Source organism: Engystomops pustulosus, chromosome 6, assembly GCF_040894005.1.
Source record: "Engystomops pustulosus chromosome 6, aEngPut4.maternal, whole genome shotgun sequence".
Lineage (NCBI taxonomy): Eukaryota > Metazoa > Chordata > Amphibia > Anura > Leptodactylidae > Engystomops > Engystomops pustulosus.
Genome location: NC_092416.1, coordinates 2,057,080 through 2,066,782, shown reverse-complemented (window position 1 = coordinate 2,066,782; position 9,703 = coordinate 2,057,080). Strand labels below are relative to the sequence as shown.

The 9,703-nt window shown below is 63.8% G+C and overlaps 1 protein-coding gene across 3 annotated transcripts in view; it reads left to right on the top strand.

The window, feature by feature from the left end:
- Nucleotides 1-801: 801 nt before the first annotated feature.
- The window catches only part of LOC140066213 (cell adhesion molecule CEACAM16-like), a 77,576-nt gene continuing 68,674 nt past the window's right edge, over nucleotides 802-9,703 (top strand). For 2 of the 3 annotated variants that reach the window (XM_072113741.1, XM_072113739.1), the window contains exon 1: nucleotides 802-921. In XM_072113741.1, the coding sequence (XP_071969842.1) occupies nucleotides 891-921 (31 nt within the window). In that variant the 5' untranslated portion in view covers nucleotides 802-890. The remainder of the gene's footprint in view (nucleotides 922-9,703) is intronic. The other variant, XM_072113740.1, reaches the window with a different exon arrangement.

The following is a 9,703-nucleotide window of genomic DNA, read 5'->3' as shown; positions in this document are numbered from 1 at the left end:
TGCCCCCTCCTCTCCTGTATACTGTGCCCCCTCCTCTCCTGTATACTGTGCCCCTCCTCTCCTGTATACTGTGCCCCTCCTCTCCTGTATACTGTGCCCCCTCCTCTCCTGTATACTGTGCCCCCTCCTCTCCTGTATACTGTGCCCCTCCTCTCCTGTATACTGTGCCCCCCCCTGTCCTGTATACTGCCCCCCTGTCCTGTGTACTGTGCCCCCCCCTGTTCTGTATACTCCCCCCCCTGTCCTGTATACTGCCCCCCCCCTCTCCTGTATACTGCCCCCCCTCTCCTGTATACTGTGCCCCTCCTCTCCTGTATACTGTGCCCCTCCTCTCCTGTATACTGTGCAACCTCCTCTCCTGTATACTGCCCCCCCTCTCCTGTATACTGTGCCCCCCCCTGTCCTGTATACTGCCCCCCCTCTCCTGTATACCGTGCCCCTCCTCTCCTGTATACTGTGCCCCCTCCTCTCCTGTATACTGCCCCCCCTCTCCTGTATACTGTGCCCCCTCCTCTCCTGTATACTGCCCCCCTCTCCTGTATACTGTCCCCCCCTGTCCTGTATACTGCCCCCCCCTGTCCTGTATACTGCCCCCCCTCTCCTGTATACTGTGCCCCCCCCCCTCTCCTGTATACTGCCCCCCTGTCCTGTATACTGCCCCCCTGTCCTGTATACTGCCCCCTCCCCAGCCCCGGGGTGCAGGCTCCACACACTGAGGGCTCTTGGCATCAGCTGAATTTGGAAATCCCTTCCCCCAGCACCTCCCTGGTATAGGACAGCCCCATGCCGGAGCCATGTGACAGGGAGACGTGTGGGAGGACACAAGAGAGGGAAATCAGGATGTCCGACTGAGGCCACCCTCCATCTCCTGTATCTACACCTTGGATACCATGTATCTCAGCCGCCGTGTGCTGCTGCCAGGTAAGACACGGATTGGTCATGTATGGTGTGATGTCATCATGTCTGACAGATGTAGCAGAGGCGAGTGCATTGTGTGCTGCGTAGTATACGGCTGCCAGGCAATGACCCCCTCCCCGCCTGCTGTCACATGTATATATATAGCACCAGCGTATACCGGAGCGCTGTACACCGATCCGTCCTCTCATACACACAATGGACATGGAAACCAAGGAATCCATCAGATGTACGGGGGAAGGAGGAGACGCAGGAGGAGGGCGCCCAGCACCCATCAACCGTGCCCACCCCTGACACACACACACTGGGGGGTGACCCCTGCGCCCAGCACCCATCAACCGTGCCCACCCTGATACCTACACACTGGGGGGTGACCCCTGCGCCCAGCACCCATCAACCGTGCCCACCCCTGACACCCACACACTGGGGGGTGACCCCTGCGCCCAGCACCCATCAACCGTGCCCACCCCTGACACCCACACACTGGGGGGTGACCCCTGCGCCCAGCACCCATCAACCGTGCCCACCCCTGATACCCACACACTGGGGGGTGACCCCTGCGCCCAGCACCCATCAACCGTGCCCACCCCTGATACCCACACACTGGGGGGTGACCCCTGCGCCCAGCACCCATCAACCGTGCCCACCCCTGATACCCACACACTGGGGGGTGACCCCTGCACCCAGCACCCATCAACCGTGCCCACCCCTGATACCCACACACTGGGGGGTGACCCCTGCGCCCAGCACCCATCAACCGTGCCCACCCCTGATACCCATACACTGGGGGGTGACCCCTGCGCCCAGCACCCATCAACCGTGCCCACCCCTGATACCCACACACTGGGGGGTGACCCCTGCGCCCAGCACCCATCAACCGTGCCCACCCCTGATACCCACACACTGGGGGGTGACCCCTGCGCCCAGCACCCATCAACCGTGCCCACCCCTGATACCCACACACTGGGGGGTGACCCCTGCGCCCAGCACCCATCAACCGTGCCCACCCCTGATACCCACACACTGGGGGGTGACCCCTGCACCCAGCACCCATCAACCGTGCCCACCCCTGATACCCACACACTGGGGGGTGACCCCTGCGCCCAGCACCCATCAACCGTGCCCACCCCTGATACCCATACACTGGGGGGTGACCCCTGCGCCCAGCACCCATCAACCGTGCCCACCCCTGATACCCACACACTGGGGGGTGACCCCTGCGCCCAGCACCCATCAACCGTGCCCACCCCTGATACCCACACACTGGGGGGTGACCCCTGCGCCCAGCACCCATCAACCGTGCCCACCCCTGATACCCACACACCTTGGAGTAACCCCTGAGCCCCCACCCTGAGGATGACTGCGACTGTGCTGACCCCTGAGCCCCTATGTCCTGAGGGTTGGAGCGGGTGTGCTGACCCCTGAGCCCCTATGTCCTGAGGATTGGAGCGACTGTGCTGACCCCTGAGCCCCTATGTCCTGAGGGTTGGAGCGAGTGTGCTGACCCCTGAGCCCCTATGTCCTGAGGGTTGTAGCGGGGGTGCTGACCCCTGAGCCCCTATGTCCTGAGGGTGGGAGCGGGTGTGCTGACCCCTGAGCCCCTATGTCCTGAGGGTTGTAGCGGGTGTGCTGACCCCTGAGCCCCTATGTCCTGAGGGTTGTAGCGGGTGTGCTGACCCCTGAGCCCCTATGTCCTGAGGGTTGGAGCGGGTGTGCTGACCCCTGAGCCCCTATGTCCTGAGGGTTGGAGCGAGTGTGCTGACCCCTGAGCCCCTATGTCCTGAGGGTTGGAGCGGGTGTGCTGACCCCTGAGCCCCTATGTTCTGAGGGTTGTAGCGGGGGTGCTGACCCCTGAGCCCCTATGTCCTGAGGATTGGAGCGGGGGTGCTGACCCCTGAGCCCCTATGTCCTGAGGATTGGAGCGAGTGTGCTGACCCCTGAGCCCCTATGTCCTGAGGGTTGGAGCGGGTGTGCTGACCCCTGAGCCCCTATGTCCTGAGGGTTGGAGCGGGTGTGCTGACCCCTGAGCCCCTATGTCCTGAGGGTTGTAGCGGGGGTGCTGACCCCTGAGCCCCTATGTCCTGAGGGTTGGAGCGAGTGTGCTGACCCCTGAGCCCCTATGTCCTGAGGGTTGGAGCGGGTGTGCTGACCCCTGAGCCCCTATGTCCTGAGGGTTGTAGCGGGGGTGCTGACCCCTGAGCCCCTATGTCCTGAGGGTTGTAGCGGGGGTGCTGACCCCTGAGCCCCTATGTCCTGAGGGTTGTAGCGGGGTGCTGACCCCCTGAGCCCCTATGTCCTGAGGGTTGGAGCGAGTGTGCTGACCCCTGAGCCCCTATGTCCTGAGGGTTGGAGCGAGTGTGCTGACCCCTGAGCCCCTATGTCCTGAGGGTTGGAGCGAGTGTGCTGACCCCTGAGCCCCTATGTCCTGAGGGTTGGAGCGGGTGTGCTGACCCCGGAGCCCCTATGTCCTGAGGGTTGGGGCGGGTGTGCTGACCCCTGAGCCCCTATGTCCTGAGGGTTGGGGCGAGTGTGCTGACCCCTGAGCCCCTATGTCCTGAGGGTTGCAGCGGGTGTGCTGACCCCTGAGCCCCTATGTCCTGAGGGTTGGAGCGAGTGTGCTGACCCCTGAGCCCCTATGTCCTGAGGGTTGGAGCGGGTGTGCTGACCCCTGAGCCCCTATGTCCTGAGGGTTGGAGCGGGGGTGCTGACCCCTGAGCCCCTATGTCCTGAGGGTTGGTGCGGATGTGCTGACCCCTGAGCCCCTATGTCCTGAGGGTTGGAGCGAGTGTGCTGACCCCTGAGCCCCTATGTCCTGAGGGTTGGAGCGGGTGTGCTGACCCCTGAGCCCCTATGTCCTGAGGGTCTGAGCGGGTGTGCTGACCCCTGAGCCCCTATGTCCTGAGGGTGGGAGCGGGGGCGCTGACCCCTGAGCCCCTATGTCCTGAGGGTTGGAGCGGGTGTGCTGACCCCTGAGCCCCTATGTCCTGAGGGTTGGAGCGGGTGTGCTGACCCCTGAGCCCCTATGTCCTGAGGGTTGGAGCGGGTGTGCTGACCCCTGAGCCCCTATGTCCTGAGGGTTGGAGCGGGGGTGCTGACCCCTGAGCCCCTATGTCCTGAGGGTTGGAGCGGGTGTGCTGACCCCTGAGCTCCTATGTCCTGAGGGTTGTAGCGGGGTGCTGACCCCCTGAGCCCCTATGTCCTGATTGTGGCAGCGGGTGTGCTGACCCCTGAGTCCCTATGTCCTGAGGGTTGTAGCGGGGGTGCTGACCCCTGAGCCCCTATGTCCTGAGGGTTGTAGCGAGTGTGCTGACCCCTGAGCCCCTATGTCCTGAGGGTTGGAGCGGGGGCGCTGACCCCTGAGCCCCTATGTCCTGAGGGTTGGAGCGGGGGTGCTGACCCCTGAGCCCCTATGTCCTGAGGGTTGGAGCGGGGGTGCTGACCCCTGAGCCCCTATGTCCTGAGGATTGGAGCGAGTGTGCTGACCCCTGAGCCCCTATGTCCTGAGGGTTGGAGCGGGTGTGCTGACCCCTGAGCCCCTATGTCCTGAGGGTTGGAGCGGGGGTGCTGACCCCTGAGCCCCTATGTCCTGAGGATTGGAGCGAGTGTGCTGACCCCTGAGCCCCTATGTCCTGAGGGTTGTAGCGGGGGTGCTGACCCCTGAGCCCCTATGTCCTGAGGGTTGGAGCGAGTGTGCTGACCCCTGAGCCCCTATGTCCTGAGGGTTGGTGCGGATGTGCTGACCCCTGAGCCCCTATGTCCTGAGGGTTGGAGCGGGTGTGCTGACCCCTGAGCCCCTATGTCCTGAGGGTTGGAGGGAGTGTGCTGACCCCTGAGCCCCTATGTCCTGAGGGTTGGAGCGAGTGTGCTGACCCCTGAGCCCCTATGTCCTGAGGGTTGTAGCGGGTGTGCTGACCCCTGAGCCCCTATGTCCTGAGGGTTGTAGCGGGGGTGCTGACCCCTGAGCCCCTATGTCCTGAGGGTTGGAGCGGGTGTGCTGACCCCTGAGCCCCTATATCCTGAGGGTTGTAGCGGGGGTGCTGACCCCTGAGCCCCTATGTCCTGAGGGTTGGAGCGGGTGTGCTGACCCCTGAGCCCCTATGTCCTGAGGGTTGTAGCGGGGGTGCTGACCCCTGAGCCCCTATGTCCTGAGGGTTGGAGCGAGTGTGCTGACCCCTGAGCCCCTATATCCTGAGGGTTGGAGCGGGTGTGCTGACCCCTGAGCCCCTATGTCCTGAGGGTTGGAGCGAGTGTGCTGACCCCTGAGCCCCTATGTCCTGAGGGTTGTAGCGGGTGTGCTGACCCCTGAGCCCCTATGTCCTGAGGGTTGTAGCGGGGGTGCTGACCCCTGAGCCCCTATGTCCTGAGGGTTGGAGCGGGTGTGCTGACCCCTGAGCCCCTATATCCTGAGGGTTGTAGCGGGGGTGCTGACCCCTGAGCCCCTATGTCCTGAGGGTTGGAGCGAGTGTGCTGACCCCTGAGCCCCTATATCCTGAGGGTTGGAGCGGGTGTGCTGACCCCTGAGCCCCTATGTCCTGAGGGTTGGAGCGAGTGTGCTGACCCCTGAGCCCCTATGTCCTGAGGGTTGTAGCGGGTGTTCTGACCCCTGAGCCCCTATGTCCTGAGGGTTGGAGCGAGTGTGCTGACCCCTGAGCCCCTATGTCCTGAGAGTTGGAGCGAGTGTGCTGACCCCTGAGCCCCTATGTCCTGAGGGTTGGGGCGAGTGTGCTGACCCCTGAGCCCCTATGTCCTGAGGGTTGTAGCGGGTGTGCTGACCCCTGAGCCCCTATGTCCTGAGGGTTGGAGCGAGTGTGCTGACCCCTGAGCCCCTATGTCCTGAGGGTTGGAGCGGGTGTGCTGACCCCTGAGCCCCTATGTCCTGAGGGTCTGAGCGGGTGTGCTGACCCCTGAGCCCCTATGTCCTGAGGGTTGGAGCGAGTGTGCTGACCCCTGAGCCCCTATGTCCTGAGGGTTGGAGCGGGTGTGCTGACCCCTGAGCCCCTATGTCCTGAGGGTTGGAGCGGGTGTGCTGACCCCTGAGCCCCTATGTCCTGAGGGTTGGAGCGGGTGTGCTGACCCCTGAGCCCCTATGTCCTGAGGGTTGGAGCGGGTGTGCTGACCCCTGAGCCCCTATGTCCTGAGGGTTGTAGCGAGTGTGCTGACCCCTGAGCCCCTATGTCCTGAGGGTGGGAGCGGGGGCGCTGACCCCTGAGCCCCTATGTCCTGAGGGTTGGAGTGGGTGTGCTGACCCCTGAGCCCCTATGTCCTGAGGGTTGGAGCGAGTGTGCTGACCCCTGAGCCCCTATGTCCTGAGGATTGGAGCGAGTGTGCTGACCCCTGAGCCCCTATGTCCTGAGGGTTGTAGCGGGTGTGCTGACCCCTGGGCCCCTATGTCCTGAGGGTTGGTGCGGATGTGCTGACCCCTGAGCCCCTACATCCTGAGGGTTGGAGCGGGTGTGCTGACCCCTGAGCCCCTATGTCCTGAGGGTTGGAGGGAGTGTGCTGACCCCTGAGCCCCTATGTCCTGAGGGTTGTAGCGGGGGCGCTGACCCCTGAGCCCCTATGTCCTGAGGGTTGGAGCGGGTGTGCTGACCCCTGAGCCCCTATGTCCTGAGGGTTGGAGGGAGTGTGCTGACCCCTGAGCCCCTACGTCCTGAGGGTTGGAGCGGGTGTGCTGACCCCTGAGCCCCTATGTCCTGAGGGTTGTAGCGGGGGTGCTGACCCCTGAGCCCCTATGTCCTGAGGGTTGGAGCGGGTGTGCTGACCCCTGAGCCGCTATGTCCTGAGAGTTGTAGCGGGTGTGCTGACCCCTGAGCCCCTATGTCCTGAGGGTTGGAGCGGGGGTGCTGACCCCTGAGCCCCTATGTCCTGAGGGTTGTAGCGGGGGTGCTGACCCCTGAGCCCCTATGTCCTGAGGGTGGGAGCGGGGGCGCTGACCCCTGAGCCCCTATGTCCTGAGGGTTGGAGCGGGTGTGCTGACCCCTGAGCCCCTATGTCCTGAGGGTTGGAGCAGGTGTGCTGACCCCTGAGCCCCTATGTCCTGAGGGTTGTAGCGAGTGTGCTGACCCCTGAGCCCCTATGTCCTGAGGGTTGGAGCGAGTGTGCTGAGCCCTGAGCCCCTATGTCCTGAGGGTTGTAGCGGGGGTGCTGACCCCTGAGCCCCTATGTCCTGAGGGTTGGTGCGGATGTGCTGACCCCTGAGCCCCTATGTCCTGAGGGTTGGAGCGGATGTGCTGACCCCTGAGCCCCTATGTCCTGAGGGTTGGAGCGGGGGTGCTGACCCCTGAGCCCCTATGTCCTGAGGGTTGTAGCGGGTGTGCTGACCCCTGAGCCCCTATGTCCTGAGGGTTGGAGCGGGTGTGCTGACCCCTGAGCCCCTATGTTCTGAGGGTTGGTGCGGATGTGCTGACCCCTGAGCCCCTATGTCCTGAGGGTTGGGGCGAGTGTGCTGACCCCTGAGCCCCTATGTCCTGAGGGTTGGAGCGGGTGTGCTGACCCCTGAGCCCCTATGTCCTGAGGGTTGGAGCGGGTGTGCTGACCCCTGAGCCCCTATGTCCTGAGGGTTGGAGCGGGTGTGCTGACCCCTGAGCCCCTATGTTCTGAGGGTTGGTGCGGATGTGCTGACCCCTGAGCCCCTATGTCCTGAGGGTTGGGGCGAGTGTGCTGACCCCTGAGCCCCTATGTCCTGAGGGTTGGAGCGGGGGTGCTGACCCCTGAGCCCCTATGTCCTGAGGGTTGGAGCGGGTGTGCTGACCCCTGACCCCCTATGTCCTGAGGGTTGGAGCGGGTGTGCTGACCCCTGAGCCCCTATGTCCTGAGGGTTGGAGCGGGTGTGCTGACCCCTGACCCCCTATGTCCTGAGGGTTGGAGCGGGTGTGCTGACCCCTGAGCCCCTATGTCCTGAGGGTTGGAGCGGGTGTGCTGACCCCTGAGCCCCTATGTCCTGAGGGTTGGAGCGGGTGTGCTGACCCCTGAGCCCCTATGTCCTGAGGGTTGGAGCGGGTGTGCTGACCCCTGAGCCCCTATGTCCTGAGGGTTGGAGCGGGTGTGCTGACCCCTGAGCCCCTATGTCCTGAGGGTTGGAGCGGGGGTGCTGACCCCTGAGCCCCTATGTCCTGAGGGTTGGAGCGGGTGTGCTGACCCCTGAGCCCCTATGTCCTGAGGGTTGGAGCGGGTGTGCTGACCCCTGAGCCCCTATGTTCTGAGGGTTGGTGCGGATGTGCTGACCCCGGAGCCCCTATGTTTTGAGGGTTGGAGCGGGTGTGCTGACCCCTGAGCCCCTATGTCCTGAGGGTTGGAGCGAGTGTGCTGACCCCTGAGCCCCTATGTCCTGAGGGTTGGTGCGGATGTGCTGACCCCGGAGCCCCTATGTTTTGAGGGTTGGAGCGGGTGTGCTGACCCCTGAGCCCCTATGTCCTGAGGGTTGGAGCGGGTGTGCTGACCCCTGAGCCCCTATGTCCTGAGGGTTGGAGCGGGGGTGCTGACCCCGGAGCCCCTATGTCCTGATTGTGGGAGCGGGTGTGCTGACCCCTGAGCCCCTATGTCCTGAGGGTTGGAGCGGGTGTGCTGACCCCTGAGCCCCTATGTCCTGAGGGTTGGAGCGAGTGTGCTGACCCCTGAGCCCCTATGTCCTGAGGGTTGTAGCGAGTGTGCTGACCCCTGAGCCCCTATGTCCTGAGGGTTGTAGCGGGTGTGCTGACCCCCTGAGCCCCTATGTCCTGAGGGTTGGAGCGGGTGTGCTGACCCCTGAGCCCCTATGTCCTGAGGGTTGGAGCGGGTGTGCTGACCCCTGAGCCCCTATGTCCTGAGGGTTGTAGCGGGTGTGCTGACCCCTGACCCCCTATGTCCTGAGAGTTGGAGTGAGTGTGCTGACCCCTGAGCCCCTATGTCCTGAGGGTTGGAGCGGATGTGCTGACCTCTGAGCCCCTATGTCCTGAGGGTTGGTGCGGATGTGCTGACCTCTGAGCCCCTATGTCCTGAGGGTTGGTGCGGATGTGCTGACCTCTGAGCCCCTATGTCCTGAGGGTTGGTGCGGATGTGCTGACCTCTGAGCCCCTATGTCCTGAGGGTTGGTGCGGATGTGCTGACCCCTGAGCCCCTATGTTCTGAGGGTTGTAGCGGGTGTGCTGACCCCTGAGCCCCTATGTCCTGAGGATTGGAGCGAGTGTGCTGACCCCTGAGCCCCTATGTCCTGAGGGTTGGAGGGAGTGTGCTGACCCCTGAGCCCCTATGTCCTGAGGATTGGAGCGGGGGTGCTGACCCCTGAGCCCCTATGTCCTGAGGGTTGGAGCGAGTGTGCTGACCCCTGAGCCCCTATGTCCTGAGGGTTGGAGCGGGGGCGCTGACCCCTGAGCCCCTATGTCCTGAGGGTTGGAGCGGGGGTGCTGACCCCTGAGCCCCTATGTCCTGAGGGTTGGAGCGAGTGTGCTGACCCCTGAGCCCCTATGTCCTGAGGGTTGGAGCGGGTGTGCTGACCCCTGAGCCCCTATGTCCTGAGGGTTGGAGCGAGTGTGCTGACCCCTGAACCCCTATGTCCTGAGGGTTGTAGCGAGTGTGCTGACCCCTGAGCCCCTATGTCCTGAGGGTTGGAGCGGGTGTGCTGACCCCTGAGCCCCTATGTCCTGAGGGTTGGAGCGGGTGTGCTGACCCCTGAGCCCCTATGTCCTGAGGGTTGGAGCGGGTGTGCTGACCCCTGAGCCCCTATGTCCTGAGGGTTGGAGCGGGTGTGCTGACCCCTGAGCCCCTATGTCCTGAGGGTTGGGGCGAGTGTGCTGACCCCTGAGCCCCTATG